Here is a 21,744-nt window from a genome sequence, read left to right on the forward strand (position 1 = left end):
CAGCAACACATTACTGTGAAGCAGTAGACCCCTTACAAAGGTTAAAGGGACAATTTTCTGTTGCTGACTGCAATATTTGTGTATTAAACAGGTACTAACGAGGTGCAACTTATGTCTAGTTTTAACAAGTATAAACAATGGGAAAATGAAGCAATACCATCACAAAATGTGCAGCATTAAGCAGCATAATTTGGCTTTTCTTGCTGCATAATTTAGTTAACCCTGCCACATAATTTGCGCCTCCCCTGCCGCATAATTTCTGCGGTCCTGATCACAATCCTATCCACTGATGAGCCAAGTGAATGTGCATGGAACAGCTGAAGGATGAGGCACAACATTAGACCATGTAGGTATGTAGACAGTCAACAAGTGGTTATTAAGATAGCAAGCTTTAGAAATAAGATATTGCTGCATTTACATCATGAACCTATTACCTACTCAATGTGCCAAAGGACACCTCTTTGTTCAAAGAAAAGAAGGGATTATTTTGGAATAAGTGGCATGAGATCATGTGAGTTTTACACAGTTTATGATGTTCATTCTCTCCCCACTTTCTTAAAAAAAAAAAGAACTAAAGAAAGCAAGAAAGAAACTTGCCTTTAGTGAACAGCAAAATATCCAAGCTGAAGGGAGCGATAGGGTTAAAAATTCAGCAGCCCACTCTTTTCCTCAAGCAACTCTCCCCACTGTATATTCTTTCTGCAAGGGAAATTTCTATAATCATTTTGATAAATATTTATAAGACTGACACTTTGGAGAGAATTTAATTGGCAACTAAGAGGAGAGAATGGAATATAGGTTTGCTGTACAGCAGTAAGAAATACAATACCTTCTGTGTGATTTAATCAGAGTGAACAAGAAAATAGCTTCCACCCCCCTCTCCACGTCCAGCAGGGCGTGTGGGATAGTTTGAAAAAGATGTTTCCAATTTTGTTTCAAATGCTAAGGAGTGAATGGGGGCTACTAACCTACACTGTCTGTGCATGCTATTCCTTATTACACATGGCATTTTGTAATTTATTTCAAAGCCTCCATTAGGAGGCAGGGGGACTGTTTGTGTTAACCCCACTCTGCCCAGGCCCGGTCGTCGCGCGCCGCGACGGAAGCCATGGTGGCGCGAGCGAGGGGTGCCCCTGCCAATGATGCCTCTCGCCTCAGCTCCAGAGGCGAGCGCCGACCGTAAAACGCTTTCCACAAACAGGGGCGGGAGGTCTCTGGGTAAACAGAAAGCGTTAACCGGTTCACCCCTTCATGGAAGTGGGCTCCGAGGCCAACCGGCACCCCCTGCGCTCTGAACTTCATTAACAACAACAGAAGAGGGACTCCGCGCGCCAAGTAATTATCAGCTGCGAAGACGGGTGAATCACTGCACTTCATTTTCATTAAAGAGGAAAAAAACTGCCAAACTAGTCGCGCGGTGGGTAAGCTACAGTAGACAGACATGATTTAAGGCTTGCAGAAGGATTCCCCGGGCCAGCATTTCTGTGACAGCCAATTACAGAGTCCAGCCCAGCCCCGGCGCGCGGGCTGCTCGCGCGCAGACCTTGCTGAAAAGGTAATGTTTCTTACAATGAGTTACAGATTCTCGAGAACAGGAAGGCGCAGAGAAAAAGGAAAACAGAAGGACTCCAACCACCCAACAAATACGAAGCAGACCCCGGGCCGTGATACCATCCAGAGATGTAAATGACTATAAATCATCGCCGTCGCTCAGAGGTTCTCAGAGCCACTCGAGGAGGGCTTTGCAGAATGCTACACTGGGTTAACAGGAGGAAGAAGCTGGGATGCTGAGCTGAGGCAAGATCACTTCTGCTCTCCATATGCGTCGGCAGCACGGGGGACGGGGATCAGCAGCATTTGTAGTCTCTCCAAATCCTCATGACTCAGAAAAATTAAAAAGCTATATCCCTTTGGATGCCAGGAAAAGGCCTTACCACGGGCCTTTTGTCAGAAAAAAAAGCTCCAGCGAAAAGGCAGTCCCACTCTCAGGGCTGTGATGTCACCAACCACATGATTAGGTCCCTCCAGTAACAGTGGCTGGCCGAAAAAAAAGGAGTTTTAAAGGTTTTGCTTTTTTGGATTGTGTAAAGGCTGCATTCGCCTCACAAACAACCACAGAACCACAAGTGCGGTGCACACTTTCTCCAGGAGGACAGCAGCAAACCTCTATTTTTTAAATGGTTAATCTCTGCTGGTCACTACCAGCCACCAAGACCGACACAGCCAGTAAGTGCTCCTTAACCACAGCCTAGGCAGTAATAGTGACTTGACTGTTTCGCGCGCTCTTTCGGTTGTGTTGCTGCTTTACCCATTGCATGCTTCCAGCACTATTCATTCGTTGGACGTAAAGAGTATAATCGTGTAGTAGAACCCCACCGCCATGAAGGCGCGACTCTAAAACTGGGCATGCTCTATGATTTCAGATTAAGGATTACAGGGGTGTCTACACCGTAAGGTGCGTTACCTGTCCAAGGAAGGCGGCCAAAGACCAAGGGTTATGGCATCCAACAGCCTCTTCAGTTCAGTGGCACCTTGTCAGCAAAACTTCTTTTGGGGTAAGTTAAAACATTTTTTTTATCCGTTTCCAAAAAATGTCTTGCTAATGTCAAGAGAAATCAACTCTGCCATGTGGAATGTTCCATTTCTCAAATATCATGAATTTGGCTATTGTAAGGCAAAATTACTATGTAGTGCAGAAACGGATCCACTAACAACTTTTCCCAATATTTCGCAATGAAAAAGTTTAAAGTAAACTTTGCAACTGTCAGGAGGGGTGCCAGCCAGCAGCCGCTGACAGCAGGTACCGGAGATGAAATGTGTGATGTTGTTCTCAATTAAGAAGGTGTGAGGTTAGCGACTGTCTGCTTTGTGAAAACTACAGTTCAAAGCGGAGTCTCACGTTAACTCAATGTACGGAGCTCTATAAAATCACCATGAGGAAAAGTTATTTGTTGGCTGAAGTAAATAGGATTATCCACTTTAACAAGATTATTCCTGGGAACATGAAATATGTTAAAAAGCACTGCGTTTTCGAGGGAAAGGGCGAAGGGGACGTGATTTACTGGATACAATGTGCATTGAAGAACCAGGATATCAAAGTTCAAATCCTGGTTACCCTACTTGACCACATTGTATGATCCTGGGCAAATTCCTTCATCGCTGTGTGTCTTAGTTCTCAGCTGGCAAAATTGGAAGCCACTGAATGGACTAAAGTCTGGTTAGTAGATGCTACTTGCAATAACAGACCATTTATAATGAAATAATTAATATTATTGTTATGTAGCTTGTGAAGATAGGTGTTAAAGTAATTCCTATCTTAACCGCTGACATTTTACGTGAGAAGCTCAGCTATTGCATTTCTATTTGCACCTTAAGTAAACAGTACTATACCCAGCTATGTTATGGCAGGCTTCCTTCGTTTTACACATTTTACACACTGAACTATGTGGTGACAGTCCTTTAAATAAAAACTTAAGCATGAGACAAAAATAGCCCTGAAGAAAACATTGGCTACAAATACATTGCCTGAGTAAATATTCGTTTATAAGATTTCAGACTTAAGTGTTAACTTGGTAAAAGTTTACCAAATTAATGAAGTGCATTAAAATGTACTGATCATGAAAAATGTGTAATGGATAGGAAACATGTTGGTAAGACATACAAGGACCTTAGTACAGCTATTTGAAAATCTTTACATCTGGAGACTCATCGACTTTTTTTGTCACAACTTCAATGTCACCAAGCATTTAAACCTGTAGGAAAAGGCACGGAGCATTGGAAACACTGCTAGCATGCAGCATTTAAACACAATCAAAATCTCGTGCTATAAGGCAATCATTTAGTAAGAGTTCCTTATATTTTGTTACCGTGCAACATGGATCTCCTATCATATGCCCAGGCACCTGTGAATGAAAATGCTCTATCAAAAGAAAGGAGGTAGAAGCAACTTGACACTTAATAGCTCAAATGCCACTGAAACACTTACAGAATTTTTCTAATTTCCTCCTCCATTTAGAACTCTGCTCCTCCCATCTCTCACGGTATCCCCTTTTAACACTCTTAAAGATGTGCCTGAGTGGCTTCCTGCGGAGGTGCTCCCCTTGAGCTTGAACCCTGAGATAGACCTGGGCACTGTCTTCTGAAACCCTCCGCCCCTCGCTTATGTTTCCATTGGCTGCCTCCCCACTGAGCAGTGATTAGACCAGGAAGTTTGAGATGAAGAGAGTTCATTTTCTTGGCGCTATCATCCTTTAGGAAAAGAGGTGGTCAATAAACAAAAGAGATGGTCTTCACACCAGATAATTTCTGGTCAGCGGTGGCATAGAACGTTACTAAACAGACGTGCAGAGACCAAGAAGAACCTCATTTTCATAAGCTCAGTAGCATTTCTGCTGAATCTGCTGCATAAAAGGAGCGCGTCGAAGGTGCTGGCAGACCACGCCATTCCAGTGTTTACAACAGGAAATACAGTTTACATGTATAGGGGCTTTTCTTTCACTCCAACTTCCAAAAGAGATTAGATGGATTCCAGTTGGCTACAACTATCATAACACGCAGGGACAGAAGTTTAATTCACGTATTCTGGGTCAGTGAAAAGTGCTGGTAATTTATGAAGAACACACACTGCAACTCAAAGCCGACAGCCATGAATGAACTATTTTGGCCACACACACACGACGAAGAGTATCGGCCGCCCATAGAGAGCTATTTCTGAGATGAAATGGCATTCCAGCCTCTCTTACTTTTGGCTCCTACAGGATTTCAACTTTGCTCCGTAAAATCTGTATCCATTTGTTTAATAAAATGATTATCCAGTCACAGATCGGATAATTGATTTTAGGCATGCAAGAGATAAGTGCTAAATATCATAAAAATACAATGGGATTTGGAGAAAAAGGTTCAAACCCTTTACGTCACCTTTGGTCAATAAAATATTCATGGCTCTCATTATTTGAAGTCATGTGAAGACAATATGTCTAGCATGGTCTCCTAGATAGTCATTCTTAAATGTCCAAATGAACAAGTTAGGTCTACTTAAAAAACGAGAATTAGACCAACCTGTCTCTGACTGTTACCCAGTTTGGTGTTCGCCAACCATCCCATAATTTAAAACTGTAGAAAACAGGGGTTAGGGGAGAGAACTCCAGATTGTGACACTAAAGTGCATCTCTCCCAGACCGAGTCCTGTAACAGGTTACCGAAGAATAGCAGTAAACCAACCCTGGTCTGTTTTACATGCAAACCCTCATACAGAGGTTAGCAGTCCCATGATGTGGTCTATGTGATACCACACCCTAGTAGTGCTATATGTAAATCTTACTACCTTATAATCTGTTGAAGGGTGCATCTAGGTCAGACTTATAGTCAAAACCCAAACTGAGCCAGTTTCTCTGTGGGTGATATTTAGGATATTTTGGTAAAGAGCTCGAGCGGTTCAGCAGGGTGGTCTTAATTAATTAGGATTCATAATGGTCAAAGATAAATGAACATGTAAGACAGAGAGGCCAGATTTTCTATTAGGTAATGCACTTAGGCATCTCGAGTAGGTTACACAAATGCAATTAGAAATATAAATGCCAACCAGGACCCTGTTCTGCAGGTATTGGTGAACAATAGGCAGACATGATGTAGTGCCTATGCTTTTCATTCCCAGTAAAATCGGTTAATGTTAAGGAAGCAAATCTACACACCCATTGCAATTTTGCATGATTTGATATTCTATGCACACTGGTGCAAGTAAATTCTTTCTTTAAATACTGGAAAAAATACAAAAAGAATGCTCTAGGCACTTCTCAATAAACTACTTAATACCAATTCTTAATCTACCTTTCAGGCACAGGCTGACAAACTGAAATGTCCAAGATCACACAATTTCAGTCTCAAGGAAAGCAGAGAGTTAACCCATGTCTTCTACTTCCAAAATCAATCATTTAGCCACAAGAGTAGACCTTATTTCTTAAAGACTGGGAAAAAAGAAAAAATATGCAATATGCACAGCTACTCCAAATCCCATGACCATAACAATGCTCACAGAAGCCTACAGTGCTTTGGAAAGTATGAGCTGTAATTTAATACATGTTATTTCATTGCACAAATAGATCATAGTAAATGCTGCAAGGAAATGAAATACAGATACATTTATTATCCTCATTTGTAGGAATCACTGAAGGCCTTACTTGCTTAATTTGGACACACCACTAGAAATGAGGGAAGGAACTTTACAACCTACAAATGTTCCAGTTTGGTAAAGGAACACTGAAATATTTAATAGCTAAATTGCTAAAGACATGGATAAAGCAGCTAGAGGCACTGAAATCTTATAAAGCAGGCAAAAATAATCTTTATTAAATAGGACACACAAAATGACGAAGTATTGCACTTTGGCGCATTCAGGCTGTGCTATCAACTGCATTTTTCCTACCGTTCCACAGTGAAACGCATGTGCTTTTAATCTTACCACTGGTGGTCTGAAATATTGTATTGCTACAGTCGCCCCCGCGCCACAAGTTTGCTGCGTCGCTTATAAGCATTTCACTAGAGGGTTTCCTCAAAAGAAAAGTTGCGCGTGTGTGAAGACCGCAGTGATATTTTTGCACTGTGCCTCCTTGTTAAAGCAAGAGGTTAGGGGTTACCTAAATACCTCGACTGTATATACAGAAGGGGGGGAAAGGTAAGTATTCACACGAAAAATCCAAAGGGAACCTATTATTTATTTTTGCATTTCCTATGATTAATGATGCACCGGAGCGCACTTCAAAACTGGCGTAAAAATAGGGTAACACCTCAAATTCCTGCCCAAACTGTACAAACATCAGACTTCCAGGCCGTTGTAAATAGCAAGCCAGAAATATCTTGTCTTAACAACCTAACATTAATGCTACAACAATATCACTAAAAGAACTTGAAGCCGTTACACTAATCTTGTGGTTTCATCTCAAATTTTACTTGCCCTAGAAAAACATCCCCCGCCTCACCTATGTCTTTTTCATACATACCCTTGCATTTAGTTAAATAAGGCATCTTATGTTGAAACCCATGAGAATAAAGTGATTAAGGGTAAAATAAATTCTTGCAAATGGCCTTACTTGATGGACACAAATGTAAATTATTCATGAAACGCTAATACAGACATTAAATACCGTTATCTGCACTCAAATTACTCGTAGTAAGAGCAACTTTCAGTTCGATAGAGTTTTCAGAAACAGGCACAGGTTCAATTAACTTTCGGGAATGGCTCGAGTTGCATTAAAGACTCAGAAGTAGTCTCTGTCGAACCTTTCAGAAATGGCCCCAGTTAGGCGCGCCGTGCCCTACTTTGGGGAAAAAATGGGAGTGGGCATTACAAGTATTACTGGAAAAGTAGAAGTAGTGCGCAGTCAGTTGCCAGCCACTACATTATAATCCACCTCAGCGCCACCCTTCTACTAAGGTATTCTGTAAACGATGTGTGCTCACTACCCTATAGTGCGCTATACCAGGAGCTAAGTGTTTCTAGAGTGCAATGCTTTGCACTTCTAGGTTTGTGCCATATAAAGAGCTCAGAGGTAGCTCAATATCGAATTATTTTACATTTCCTTGAAAACTATCCAACAAGTCTGCAGATGGTCCTGTAAAATTCAATGTTTTGATCAAGCAAGTCACTCCACACAGTGCTACAATGAACCACAACACTGTAGACAGAGTGGATGTCATCACAAACAACCAACAAAGCCATAATAATGCATACTGTGTGTTATACAAATGCCATTGACATAACATATGAAACCCTAGACTTTTGCTTCTACATTTCTATGGTTCAAAGAATTTCCCACAGGGCATTGTCCACCAGCTAGATTGCCGGACACCATCTTTCCTTACCACAGAACTTCAACACAGGTTACTGTTTCAACCTGCCAATTCCTCCTGACCTTTGACCACTGCTTCAAATGCCCTTCTGGAGAGCTGGATGTTTGGTAGATGTAGGGGTCAGGGAAATGGCCAGAAGCTGTGCTCTCAGAATCTCTACTTTTATTTAATATGAAGTGCCACCGAGAGCTCTAGTATGCAAGAGAAACATGCTCTCCAACAAAAATAGATTTAGCAGTATGCCCTACATTGTGAAGAAATTGTCCTTGTTATATAGCATGTTGCAAATAAGCTTAAGCCGAATCTCTTCTATGACACACCCAATCACACTTACCCTGGAATAGCAAGTGAGAAGTTCAGCAGTGAAAGCTTTGAGCTTCACACACGGACGGACAGGATTTCAGATTTTCCAGTTATCTACCCTGGGGTTGTTCAGGTGTTGCATGACTACTGACTCCTTCAACACTGAACGGCATCAATACCTCTCACCACACATGGAATTCCGTTGAAAAACATGTTTCTGGTACCTGCTCCTTGCACCCTCTGCTCAAGTGGTCACCTACCTCATCCCATTCCAACTGGTAATTATAACCGTGTATCCGCAATGTTCCCTCATATATATGGTTTTCTGCCCAGTGACTGTACACCTATAACTTTGTCATTCAGTTGTAAAACACCCAACACCCTCGGGCTATATAAAACCTCATTTAAATAAATACATCTCGTCTTTTTACATATTTCAGTCCCAGCAAGACACAGGCTATTTTTAAGTTGATAAAACAGGTGTCGTCTAATGATAATAACTGTTATTTAGTTGCAGAGAGACCACTTTAGTCTCTGCCATGTATGTAGTCAACATTCTCTCATCCATGCCCTGTCACATAGCTGTCCACATAGATGCTACTTACTACGGTGATAACTGTGCAATATGTCCTATTTCTGATTATTCGATTTAGTATGGTAAATGTCTTTCAAAATTCAGTAAAATTGCATTGTTGAAAGCAGGGACAAAAGTATGAACCCTATCAAGATGGATTTTCTTATGTTAAGATGGAGTATTCCTTTTGGGGCTACTTGCTGAAAGACATAGGAAAGCCGAAGTTTCAAGACATAGCCTGAAACAAGTTGGATAACTTCTACCCAAGCTTTTCCTGTTGACCAAAACTGTGGGATCAGAAGCTATTCCCTCCACCTGCCTTTGGGAATTTCCTTACCTGCTATTATTGGGATATTACCTTTAATTCGGTAAAAGAAGGGATGATGCATTCTTTTCCTGAGGAGGAAGTTGAATTAAATGTGTTCCGCAATTTACCAAAGGCGGTCTAACACCTGAGGAAGATCTGACGTAATTGTAAAATAGCATTGTTGCATTCAGTGGAGTCAGCTTGGCTCCCCGGCTGCATGTTCTGTGATCTTGCAAGACCTATCTCGGCCCCAGTGTACTCAAGCAGACACCTGGAGCACTCTTTGAAGGGTCTTGAAGACACGGTAACAACTGTTGTAAATGCACAACGATTACTCAAACCAGGACATTCCAGGCAGGACTTAAGCTAAGCCATAAGGGCAAGGTTTATAATTCTTGCACGTGGCCATAAAACCAATTCACACCTTGCATGGACCATTGTGACTGGTTCAGCGAACCAGAAAGTATGAAACTCTGGGGCTGTGAACCAGAAAGTATGAAAAGATGGGTCTGCTTCCTCTTTGCCTTCCTTCTAGACTCAGACAGTGCTAACCAAAGACTCAAAAGAGACCGGGATATCAAGTGTGTGCTTGCCTGAGTTGGGCGATATTAGTGGGAATGGTCGCTAAAAGCTCCATTTCCACATTCTTTCAGGCATTAACAGCTATTAAGTGCCATTTCCCATCATTAAACGACCTCAGACGGTCCCATAACTGGGAAGAGAAGTATGCAGTGTGCTAAGCACGCAAAACTACTCTTTAAACAGAGAGAAATAATACTAAAGTATTTGATAGGTTTAATAACTGTCAATCTCGGGAAGAACAACTCAATAATCCCGTTGGGAACTAACAGTAACAAAAAAGAAAAAGTAATAACTTCTTTTATATAGCGCACGCTATAATATAATCCGTGCAGATTGGCCGGTGTTCAGTTACTTTCATGTTACATATAGATATTTGCAGCAAATGCTTTAGTCCACTGCACAATCTAACTAGAGTCTTTTCTGTATGGCAAGTTGTTTATTTCAAAATACTAAAGCATAGTTTCTTTAAACAACATAAACTTTGTATTGTGTTTTTGAATTCGAGGTATTTTGCACTCATTCTAACTGAGGCTAAATAAAGTACATTATTTCGTAGCATTGTAGCAAAGTGCTTTTGCTTATTAGTTATTGCCCACGAATGCAACTTTTTCTTCATAACGACTGCTAATCACTCCCTATCCAGTTGAATGTTTAGCTAGCCAGGCAAAAAGAAAAAAGAAAAAACATTTAAGCAAATGCAGCTGCCAAAAAAAACAGCTTAAAAAATATGCCAATGTTTTCCTAGAAATTCCAGCACTTCAATATTACATTCACATGAAATCAGCTCCTCCACGACCGCTTTTGCTTACCTTAAAAAGGATTATATTTAAAACTTCAGTATTACATTAATAAAACTCTGGTGAAGAATAGAGGCCCCACCTATGTGTGATGGAGGTTTCTTTACCACACTCTATGGACGAAGATCATCCCCACGCTTTACCTTCCTTTTGAATTACACAAGGGCTAAAATGAAAGTACAGCCTGCACCGCCATTTGCTACATGGAAGGGGAATGGACCAATGGCTAACAACCCTCCAGCCTGGTCGAAAAATGAGGGCTCTCAAATACGAACCCCAAAGTTCAAGTTGCAGAACCACACACTATCACCTCACTCAAAATTCAGGGATAAAATGAGCCAAAGACACCTGGCAAGCCTGTTGCCACACCCCACAGAAACATAGTGCAGGTCACTGGAAAAGGTGAACATACCATGTTATAAGACGTCAGTTACACCACAAACGAAAATCTAGCAAATATTTAACAAAGTGTGTCCAGGCAAATCAGAATGGCAACAGAGTTAAAAAAATAAAAATAAAAAAACGGTTTGGGTGGCTAAAAAGATCTTATCAAAGAAAGTATGCAACACTCAAGTATGTTTCATCTATCTGACTAAAAACAGCCATAGGGTCAATTCTGTATGGAGGCCCCCTGCCTCCTCGTGCCCTTCTTTGTCCTCTAAGGGGGGGGGAGGGCAGAGGCAATGCACAGTAATGAAATGGATAGCGAGCAAGAAGGCACAGGCAATGGCGACCCAGTGCTCCACAGGCCCACATGAAGCAATTTCAGAAGGAGCGCTCCAGCCAAACCCGCAAGTGACCATAAGGCATGGGCCAAGGCTACAATAGACATCAGAATATACAACTTTCTTCATGGTCACATAATTTTTCATGCACTCAATATAACTAAATGAGTACTTCTGTTGCAGTTCAAGCCATCACAGTGGGCTCATGTGTATTCTGATCTATTAGTGTCATGTGTGTCCTGTGAGTGATGCATGTCTCGTCCAAAGATCTGACATTTGCAGAAGTTATACTATTAATCCCTAGTTGTTTAGTTTCTCTAGCTAGCTAAAGCATTCCTTACAACTGAGTCTTCAAGCATCATTATAGGGTACTCTAAGAGTTTTACAAAGTCACAGTTTAAGGCTCGACAGCATCATTACAGTGAAAAAGCAGAAATGCCCAAGCACAAATCCCCATTTTTAGAGAGAAAAATTCATAATGGAGCCAGTATTTCTATAAGCGTTTGCCTTGCATTTAATCCAAGCATAATGTATATTTTTTACCTCCCGCGGGAAAGACGTACCAACAGAAATTGTTTTTTATAGGTAAAAATGTGTAAAATGTGTAGCCAGAAATATCAAAACTAAATTTATGCACGTTTGGAAATCGCAGAGCAACACAGCCGAAACAATGAAAGGTTTATTTGAGGTAACAAAACCGTAGCCGTTACTATTTATGTAGGCCAAGCACCTAGATCCACAGGAGCAAAAAAATATCTAGAAAAAAAAATCTGTTTTCCTTAAAGCCTGCTATGCATAACAAGGCATTCACTTGCCTTTTCCTCTGCCTCCTCGCATCGGCTGCAGTTGACATTCAAAGTGACAGCTACAACCCCATGCTACAACCACAGAAAGCATTTGCAAGTACACTAATGCAGCACAAAGAATCCTACAGCTGGAAACACTTGTATGTTTTCTCCACTGCCATCTCTCTTTTCACAAAGTATTGTGTATTAGCAGCTAAACAACGCAGTGAACCATCTGCACGCATTTCAATCAGAAATGTTAACGCAGACTGGAAAGTTCTGCACCTTTTCAGACAGCAGACATTTCACAGATGGAATAAGCTTCACACAGCCCTTCACTGTGGCGACAATGTCCTCTGAAATGGCAAAAGTAGAGTTTAAATTTCAAAAGTTTAAAAAGCGTGTAAATATAAGACACTGGTTTGACGCAAGCTTAATATCAGTACGATCAAGGTGGGAAATTATAAGCGTGTGCCAGCGGTGGACAGAGAAGCCCAATGCCACTCCATAGAGTAGCGTAGCATAGACCAATGGCTGCCATTTTAGCACAATGTGCGATGGGTGGGAATCCCTCATTAGCTGGGCTAAATCAAGTTGTGGGCATGGTATGCAACTGGATGCATGAGCATGCCCTGCGTGGCCTTCATAAACCTCAAAGCTAGTCTAAGCAGATTACATGTTGTTTCAGCTGATGCGATTGGCCATCCCGCAGACAACCAGATTGTCTTGAACACAACTGTCAACCCGATTGGGCACTGGGACAACCAAATAGATTACCCTCTATCTTTCTGTTCCGTTAAACAGAATAGTGAAATGAACGGATTCCACTGTTTTCACATTCTGCAGATCATTGCCTCAGCATTGATATTCACTTGCCATAATGTTGATCATGAAGGACGTCTTTCGTGTTAAGCATCAAATTAATCATTAAACAATCTGAATCATTTACTTTGAAGCACCTCATTTACAAATGAAACTATGACTTTTTTATTGAATTCACATTGAAACTCTTCCTAGTCTATGTACAAGGTGATGCACATTAATGCACTATATTGAATTACCATTAACCAGGTTCATCCTAAAACGGATAATCAATGCATGTGTGTCTTAACAAACTGGTGTAACAAATTCACAACCACCTTTATGGGATTCAGCCTGCATCTGAGGCACGTTTAATTCAATGACTACGTTTTCAAAACAGAATCACCTTCGAAGATGCCTTTGGCAACTTCTGCTTTTCTTATAGAAAAAAATATATTGATACAGCTCAAAATGAACAGGTCAAATACCTGCTGGCAGCAGCTTGCAACCATCAGAGAAATTGCTAAAAGCTTAAGAAATGAAGGTGCAATGCCCGCACAGTAGAATACGTTCAGGGCCATGCTTCAGCACATAGATGTCAACATCAATTGCCGGCTTACAACTATTTATAGTTATCACAGAGGCAAAAATTTGTGATTGTGTAGTGCTTTAGCAGAGTCAAACAGGCCAACTAGCCTAAGGGAAAAGATCGAACTGATTCTTGAAACAAGGATCATTATGTGGCCTACTGTGGGTACAAGGATCATTATGTGGCCTACTGTGGGTACAAGGATCACTATGTGGCCTACTGTGGATCACTGAGTTCTAATACCAGATTTTCTTCATTGTCAAGGATGTGAACCTTGCCTCTAGGAGGGCTGGAAACCATGCCAGATTCTCAGGGTAACCACTGACTATGTAAATGAGTTCAATTTAGATATGAATTATGCAAATGTTTTTATAGATGGAAATCTCCAGTGTCAGTAAAGGATCCAGCTCACATGGACTTAACATTGCACACCCACTGCTCTAGACAATGATGCCCTGATTCACAAATGTTTTTCCTCCCTGAAGCAACTTTAATGTACAAAAATAGACATTATCAAGTCGAATTTCACATCCCGATTCATACATTAAAATTCATGCAATTTTCGAGTCACAGAGGGCCCTAACAACAGGAGAAGTTATTGAAATAAGCGAGATTTCCTGCAACTGAAGGTTGAGGGTAGAGAGCTGGAATTGGGGATTATTCCTAGGACAGATCGTAGACGATGTAGTCAATACTGCCAAACATATGTATTTATAGTAATTCACAACACCGCATATCCGTGACAGGTGCAATATAGAGGTGGATTTGTGTTGAAGTGCTAAGTACAGAGAGTGCGTAATGTGCCCAGTGCGGAGACCAGGGCTTTAAGTGGGAAGAAAAAACTTAAGGGGGGGGGAGGGTATTTCTCAGAAAGGCGTTGTCGATTTAATTAGAGCGTGGCTTAAAAAGCAAGCTCAAAGTCTGTACTTCGCATAGTGTGTCACCCAACTGGTATTTTGCTGCTTCTGTCATCGCATCCAGATATATAACATAAGCAAAATTACACCTACAACAAGCCTGCACTATTGGCTTTGTCAATGGCTGTTAGTTGCATAAGATAAGAAAGCAACAATTATGGCCTCGTTGCAGAGCATAGTGAAAATGCATCAGTTCTGAAATGATCTGTCTATGAAAGAACTATACCGAGTCTCTTTGAAGTTGCATCAAAGGCAGTGAAGGGTGGGCCTGTTAGAGAGTTAAGATTTATTTTTCACCCTGAGGGTGAGGGGAAAAAAATGGAGAGCCCGATAGGGACCCATCTCATCACAAGCATTTCAAACCTGTGTGCTGAGCACCGGCAAGACCCGGTCCACTTCAAGTACTGGCGGAGACCGTTTCAAGTGCCTCGTACCGAGGCTGCTTCTGCTTCAGCAGTGAACTGTCCATTACGAAGGCTGCTTAATGAATTAAGTGAGACGCTGCTTAGAGTGACACCAAAATGCCAAGTAGAGATCTTTAATAGACATTAAGTCTCACTCCAGGGTTTACAGAGTTTGCATAATGTGCCCAGTAAACAGGGTGCAGAAAGTGCCTGGTGCATAGATTGTTTTTGCAGCAAGTGTGCAATACAAAGGCTGCTTGGGAAGCAGAGTGCAAGTACAAAGCAGGCTGGCAGTTTAGAGTCCAATCGAGAGGTTGCTAAGGCGGTAAATTTTCAGTGCAGAGCTTTCTTATGCATTAATGTCCCAAAACAGAAGCTCTTTAAAGAGTCTGATATCGCGGATGCTTAAAGTGCCCAGAATAAAGCAACAGAAGTTACTTAAACAGTAAAGTGCCAATACCTAGGCTGCACATGCAGTTAAGTGTCCAGTACAGACATTGCTTAGGCGGGAGAGTGCCAAGTGCAAAAGCTGTTACGGCGTTAAGTGTCCAGTAGAGAGGTTTCTTCAGCAATAAAGTGAAAAGTATATTAACTGTCTTGGCAGTAAAGTGCCGGTACAGAATCTGCTTTAGGAGTAAAGTGTCTGGCACAGACAGAGGCTGCCTGGATAGTAAAATGCCCAATCGGGAGACTGCCTGGGCAGTAAAGTGCCCAATTCAGTTACATCTGTTACTTTAAATTGCCTTGTTAGGCAATTAAGTGCCCAGTACAAAGGTAACTTTGTCATTAAAGTGCCCTATACAGAGCCTCTGCCTTGGCAGTAGAGTGCCTACGCAGAGGCTACTTAGACAGTGAAGTGTCCAGAACAGATGGGCCTTTGGCAGTTAAGGGCCCAGTGCAAACGTTGTGCAGGTTATTAAATACGTGGTTATAAAGCAGATACTTTGGAAGTAAGCATACTGGTACCGAGGCTACTTTGGCAGTAAAGTGCTGACTGCAGAGCGAAGTGTTTGGTACAGAAGCTCTCTAGGCAGTGAAGTGCCCAGTATCCCTGCGGACACTCACCCAGTCACTCTAAAGTCACAGTTTCTGCAAAACGCGGTTTCTCGTTCTTCGTGAACCAGAACGTTTCAAAAGCAATACACTCTGCCTGCCTAGCAGCATTGAGCAGACTCTGCCCTGTAATGATCCGATCGGGAAACCCAAGCGGACCTGAGACAACGAAGTACCTGTTCCAGCCATGCGTCGGAAGGAATGTGACCAAATAATGTTTTATTGATTTAACCTTTGCAGGAATGCTACATATCCTCAGAGGAAAAACATGTTAATGTATTTAGAATACGATACATCTTGGGGAAAGTCATGAAAAAAATCCGACCGCGCCGCCCTGCTTTTCCACGTGCAGACCCGCGGAGAACAATCACGCGCACAGCGGAGCAGGCGCCATTTTCAGTGCCTGATGTGACGAGGGCCTGACAGCGACCGGAACTCTTTCCAAATCAAAAGGTCGTCCTCATGACAGCTGAGCATGTGCTCTGGTGTCAACAGGCTGATCTATAAAGAAGCCATCATCTGGTACACTTCCCTTAAAATGAGTTTATACATGGCGAACAGTGCCTCAAATGTCGTCTACATTTGTATAGCAAACCCAATATTCCTAAACGTCCCATTTAATTTAATTGCATTGAATGAGGACATGATAAACGGATGAGAAGAAAAATTACACCTCGAACGGGATTCCTCATGCAGGATCTCAGCAGGCCCGGGGACATATGGAGAGAGAGGCTGCCTCAGGGCAACTGATAGCTCCATCAGAATACCACTTTCCGCAAACGCAGACCACGTAAGCAGTGACAAGCGGTGATCAGGAAGGACCGGAGGCATCATCCTCATGTAGGTGAAGATTTCTGCATCTCCTGGGATGCTTGTCCTGGACACATTTACCCTCCCCTGTAAAGCTGCACAAGGAGAAATATGAGCAGAACTTGCGAGCATTATGATGAACAATTTGCTGGTCCCAGGTTCAGAAAAATGTGTTTGTTTGACGATGGCTGATCGGAATCCCCTTTTCAGACTATTTTGTTTTTGAGTGGAATACTGCCCCACCGATGGCTCAGTTTCAATTGGCATCAAAGGGCATTGGTATCTGGACCAATGTTATCAGAAATCATTAATGGCACATGCGAATGATAGAGTCTGGCAACCTGAAGGTCTGAAGACCGTGGAGCAAAAATTGGCAGCTCACCTAAGATTGAAGATAGCATTCCATCTTTTGGTGATTGGCACCCATATAACAACATCGGCCTCGTGAATAGTGCTGCTCCAGCAACCTCATTGCAAGAAGCTGCATTCAAAGGAGGAAAGCCGTCATTTTCAGTGATGTGAACTGCGAGAGGCTGGAAGTGGTGCTGATGGGCAATATCTTGAATTAACGGTCAGATGCTTTCTTTAAACTCAGTGTTATCACATGAGTCAACCAAAGTAAATACGTATTTATTAACGAGTTTTACATAGCTCTCGTGCTAACTCATGGAGCTTTATCAAGGCTATGCATTGCAAAGTATAGTCCACCCTCAGCACAAAAACTATTTCCATGTAGGCCGGCCTGGCTTTGTAAAACTTGAGCAAAAACCTCCAGTGAAGCATTTTGTCCACTTCAGATGCTAGCAGTGGCGTGGTTTGTGAAGGGATAATTGCCTAGGGAGGCATCTGTATGTCACTAGAGCTCGTAGCATCACAAACAGGCTAGCTACTATATAGAAATCGATAAAGAACTACAAAAAACAAGCGCCTTTGGTTGATCTTGTTAGCACATGAGTGCATTGTAGATTAGAATTTCACACTTAGACAAATACATGTAGCATAAAGCAGGTGTGCATGTTCTTTACTAAATCATGTTCTTGAAAAGATAAAAGAAAAATAGGTATAAACGTGATACCCTGCTTTGTCACCAGTCAACATTGTTAGAATGAGTCATATTTGCTGCACAAATACCTTCGACAATCCCTGGTAAACCATCTGTGCAGCATTGTGTAGCAGAGTGCTTACAAAAACGGTTACTTTATCTGTTCCTCGAGGTAAGATTCACTTTAGATCTCACGTTGTTTTGCCTTTTCCTGTGTGTTTTTTGTACTTGACTTGCTTGTTTCAACTAAATTCCAACTCCTGGAAATCTAAAATGTGTCTGGAAATATGAGCTGTGCCTCTGGTTGATGTAGTCGACAAGTCCTTTAACTAACGGCAGAACACAAGGGTTGGAAGAGCCAGTCAGGGGCATTTTTTTAGGGTTAGCCAAAGCAAAAAAGATCAATATGGCCACAGCAGTTTGATTACTTTACCTCAAAGGCTTGAAAAATGGGGTCTATAACCGTGGGTCCAGTGTGACACCTGTAGGAGGGAGCAGCGGAGTGAGTGGAGGATCCTGTAATACAGAACGCTTGCAGCCAAACCCCCCCTTTGCACTCCAAAGATTGGGTGAAATGCTTATGATGGAGGATAGCAAAGCATGAGTTTTAGACTTTCTTCTAAAACTAGGTGGTAGTCCCCTGGCCATATGTTCGTGAGGAGTGTTCCTCAGAAGATGGTGCTTGCTACAAACCTTTCCCCCGCCTTAAAAGCTGCAACAACCAACCCCCAAGGTGAACAGTGTACTTCAGGTTGCACAGGAGATGAAGATCCAGGCAATATAGGTGTACGTTATAATAGGTTCAACTCTGGGATTTTCAAGATTGTGCTTGTGTCGGATGTAGACCAGTTTGAAGATGCACTGCAAAGGAGAGTCAATGAGGGTTTTATTTTGTAATATATAACTACCATAGGGTCGTAGTCCTCTTACTTTGTAGCAGAGTTCGTAAGTCAACATTCTAGTATAAACTAGTGACACTGGTACCTAAAGTTTAGTTTTAGCATTACGTTTTGCTCCATGGTTTTGGGTTGGGAAACAGCAAATACCATGACTGTTGAACAACATGCTGTCTTTGCAATGCGGGCATAACAACAAATGTGTCTGAACTACGCATTCCATTTACAATGCAAGTCGTTACAACTACATGCATTAGGTAAAGCTGCATTGGACATTAAAATCTAATGCTTTCCCTACTGTTGCTAGGACTGGAGTTGGAATAGTAAATTATACTATTTTAAAGTCCAGTACCCCCTAAGGTAAGTCATTGTAACAACTTGCATTATAAATGGAATGCATGTTTCAGATGCATTCTTTGTTCCGCCTGCGTAGTTAAGGAACCTGTGGGAAAGGAAAGTGTGGTTGTGTCTTACAACCGTTTTGGACCATCTGAAGATAGAAGACATAGGCCTTCATTTTGTATTGAAGGCTATGCCAGGTGGCAACCTGTATAAGCGGCAGTACTGAACTGCCCATTAGGCACTGGCTGGAAGGCTGTCCTGTGCACTCCACTAGTAGGTTTTCCCCAATGGCATAGCCCACTGTTAAAAGGATTGAACCACATTTGCATAGGGATGACGCCTACTGAACTTTGTCCAGCATCTACCACCGCCAGAATTATAATGCAGATTGCATTACATTGACACCAGAGGCAGGAAGAAACATGCCCAGATTAACACAAGATTCGAATTAACTGTTTTTTGCAAGGGCACAGGCAGGTCTGACAGAGACCTGTCAGAGCCTGGTGTGACTCTACAGGAACCCACCCATGCAACCCACCACGCTGCCCGGTTCCCTTAGCAGTCTCATTTATGCAGAATTTAAACCAAAGTATGGTAAACATGGCAAGCATGCAATTTGACATCAAGTGGAGAAAAAATACTTTATGTAAGCCATATCAGTGTGTTTAGCGTTGGGTGGGGAAAATACTGTTTGCTCTAGCGGACAACATTGCTTTTGTAATCCGGGCCCTGTGGTTTTGGTAAAGCAGGATTGCTTTTTAAAAGTGTGACTGGCTAGTGTAGAGTATGTTGGAGGAATTGGTGGTTAGTAAGTACACCTCCAGCTCATAAGCCAACTGAAAGACATGGGTCTTTGCCCTGCCAGGAACTTTAAGGCTTCAAGAGCAATGTCACATAAACTTGAAGAAATGTGCCCTTAATCAAGTTTTTTGGGTGGCTAGAAATTTGGTTTCAGGCAGCAGACCATGGATATCTAAAAGGCTTGTGCGACCAGAACATAAAGCGATCTCCTGGGTGCTACAATGGAGTCTCTTATAAGTGAGGCACAATGTCTTAAACTGTGAGCTTTCCTGAATGGATGAGTAGTAGAGCAGATTTCTTTCAAGAAATTATCTTTGGCACAGTGCAAGAACACTCAAGGAAAGGGCACTGGACAAGTGGCTGACTATAGGAAGTATCTTCATAAAGAAAACAAATGTTTACTTATATCACAAAACCTGCAGCGAGGTCATCACCCACTCTGAAGTCTCAGGTGGTCTGAGTAGGAATACAAAGGCACAGTGTGCCTAGAGAAGGGCTAGCAATGTGCTAGGTTTAAAAACGGTGGAGATTTTTGTCTTTATTGGTTCTTCTGGTCGATTACTCAACTGTTCCCAAACTTAGCTGGATAGCAAACATTCTTCCTATACCTGCTATATACAATACTCCCTTTGGAGCAAATAACCACATACACATTGACCCACATAATTCTTCCATAGGCTACTAGCCAGTTTCAGATCGGACCACAGATTTCTCAACAATCTCAGACCCCTTCCCCAGCAAAGTCTTTGCTCCTAGGAGGTACATGTTTTGGCCTGAGCGCCAGCAGCCGCCAAGTGGTGCAAGACTCAGTGGCGCTGTTGGCCCAGTGCCATTCCTTGTCACTAATCGAACAAAGGTAGCAAAACATCAGTGACATGATGCTGATTCACGGGTGACACCCCATGGGTATCAATGGAGCAACGTGACTGTCTCAATACTAACTTTTCGACCCCACACGCTAAAAATTGGTCACCCTTCGATCCAAAGAAGGGTTGAATCACAGTGAGTGAAAACAGGCTGCATCTGTTGTCAGCGCCCAGCTGGCTCATAAAGAGAGGCTCTTTAGCACACTGTCCCCCTCAGACACAAAACACATTATGTTCGGGCTCTTACGCTGGTATTTCTTCGCCGAGACGCGGGCTGCGTTAATTGGAGGCAGTGAGTCCTTCTTCAGAAACGCTCATTTGAACCAGAAACTGCGGGGTGACTCAAAGCCACAAGCGCGCCGTTTTCTTAATGTTGCATAAATCACGTTACGTAGTGGACACTGGCGCGAAACAAAACGCGCATTACAATGTGCCATTATCGCTGCGAGGCTCACGTGTTTTCGATCATTATCGGCGCTTGCGTCGGCGCGCAACAAAAATACCACAAGACGTAAAAATATAACATGCAATTAGTCACTGCGACTTCCATTCTGCCTTGCGCCCGGCCTGCAAGATGTACTCCGGAGGGGGGACACAAAGTGACATGTTTGTCAGCCCTCGCGCACACCGTGTGAACAACGTAGGCGCAGCGCGAGATAGCCAAGGAGGATCTAATGTGACAAAATGGAAAGAAAGTCTGAGAGGAATGAAAATAAACTTGGGAATAACTTTAGATAAGTATTTCTCCCCAAACTCATTATGCTATATTTTCGAGTTTTGTTTGGTAAACAACCATAACGTTGAAAAATGTGAGGCACTCCTGTCCACTCACCCCAAGGTCCCTGGAACTGAATTTTAAGGCAATGATAACTTCCAAACAACAACAACATGTGATTTAGCAATGAACGCGGGTAAACTTAAATAAAATCCAATATTAATAAAATGAAAACAAGAGGGTAAGCAGGACTTGTATTATTTCTTGTAGGAAAATGAAGGACCTCAGATTGAAAGCAGCACACCAACATGATAGGTTAAACCTCATGAAGAGAGTGGGTGCACCTGTGGAAGATGGCGGGTGGAGAGGAGGGAGGAGAGGGAGGAGGGGTGCTGGGGGAGTGCTTGGAATGGAAATATGAAAGTGTAGGCCAGACTACCTATTTGCTACCGATAAGTGCAGAAACTCCCCCTTTCAAATTAAAGAAGTGTAGGTATGCAGTACCTGTCCATTTTAAAGCACTGGCTGGAGGGGGGAGGCTATATGGTGCACTACAGAGTGCTTGTTACAACAGTTGTATAGCATAGAGT

At 42.3% G+C, this 21,744-nt stretch overlaps 2 protein-coding genes across 4 annotated transcripts in view; one reads left to right on the top strand and one right to left on the bottom strand.

Moving 5' to 3' along the window:
- SUPT3H (SPT3 homolog, SAGA and STAGA complex component) overlaps positions 1-21,744 on the bottom strand; it is a 1,963,693-nt gene that overhangs the window by 1,742,830 nt on the left and 199,119 nt on the right. The window lies entirely within an intron of this gene.
- Positions 2,076-21,744, top strand: part of RUNX2 (RUNX family transcription factor 2) — a 331,526-nt gene continuing 311,857 nt past the window's right edge. Inside the window, exons 1-2 of one of the 2 annotated variants that reach the window (XM_086926222.1) lie at positions 2,076-2,226; positions 2,424-2,555. In XM_086926222.1, coding sequence (XP_086782348.1) covers positions 2,498-2,555 — 58 coding nt within the window. In that variant the 5' untranslated portion in view covers positions 2,076-2,226; positions 2,424-2,497. The remainder of the gene's footprint in view (positions 2,227-2,423; positions 2,556-21,744) is intronic. The other variant, XM_086926224.1, reaches the window with a different exon arrangement.

Source organism: Lissotriton vulgaris, chromosome 6 (genome assembly GCF_964263255.1).
Source record: "Lissotriton vulgaris chromosome 6, aLisVul1.2, whole genome shotgun sequence".
In the NCBI taxonomy this organism is placed as follows: Eukaryota; Metazoa; Chordata; class Amphibia; order Caudata; family Salamandridae; genus Lissotriton; species Lissotriton vulgaris.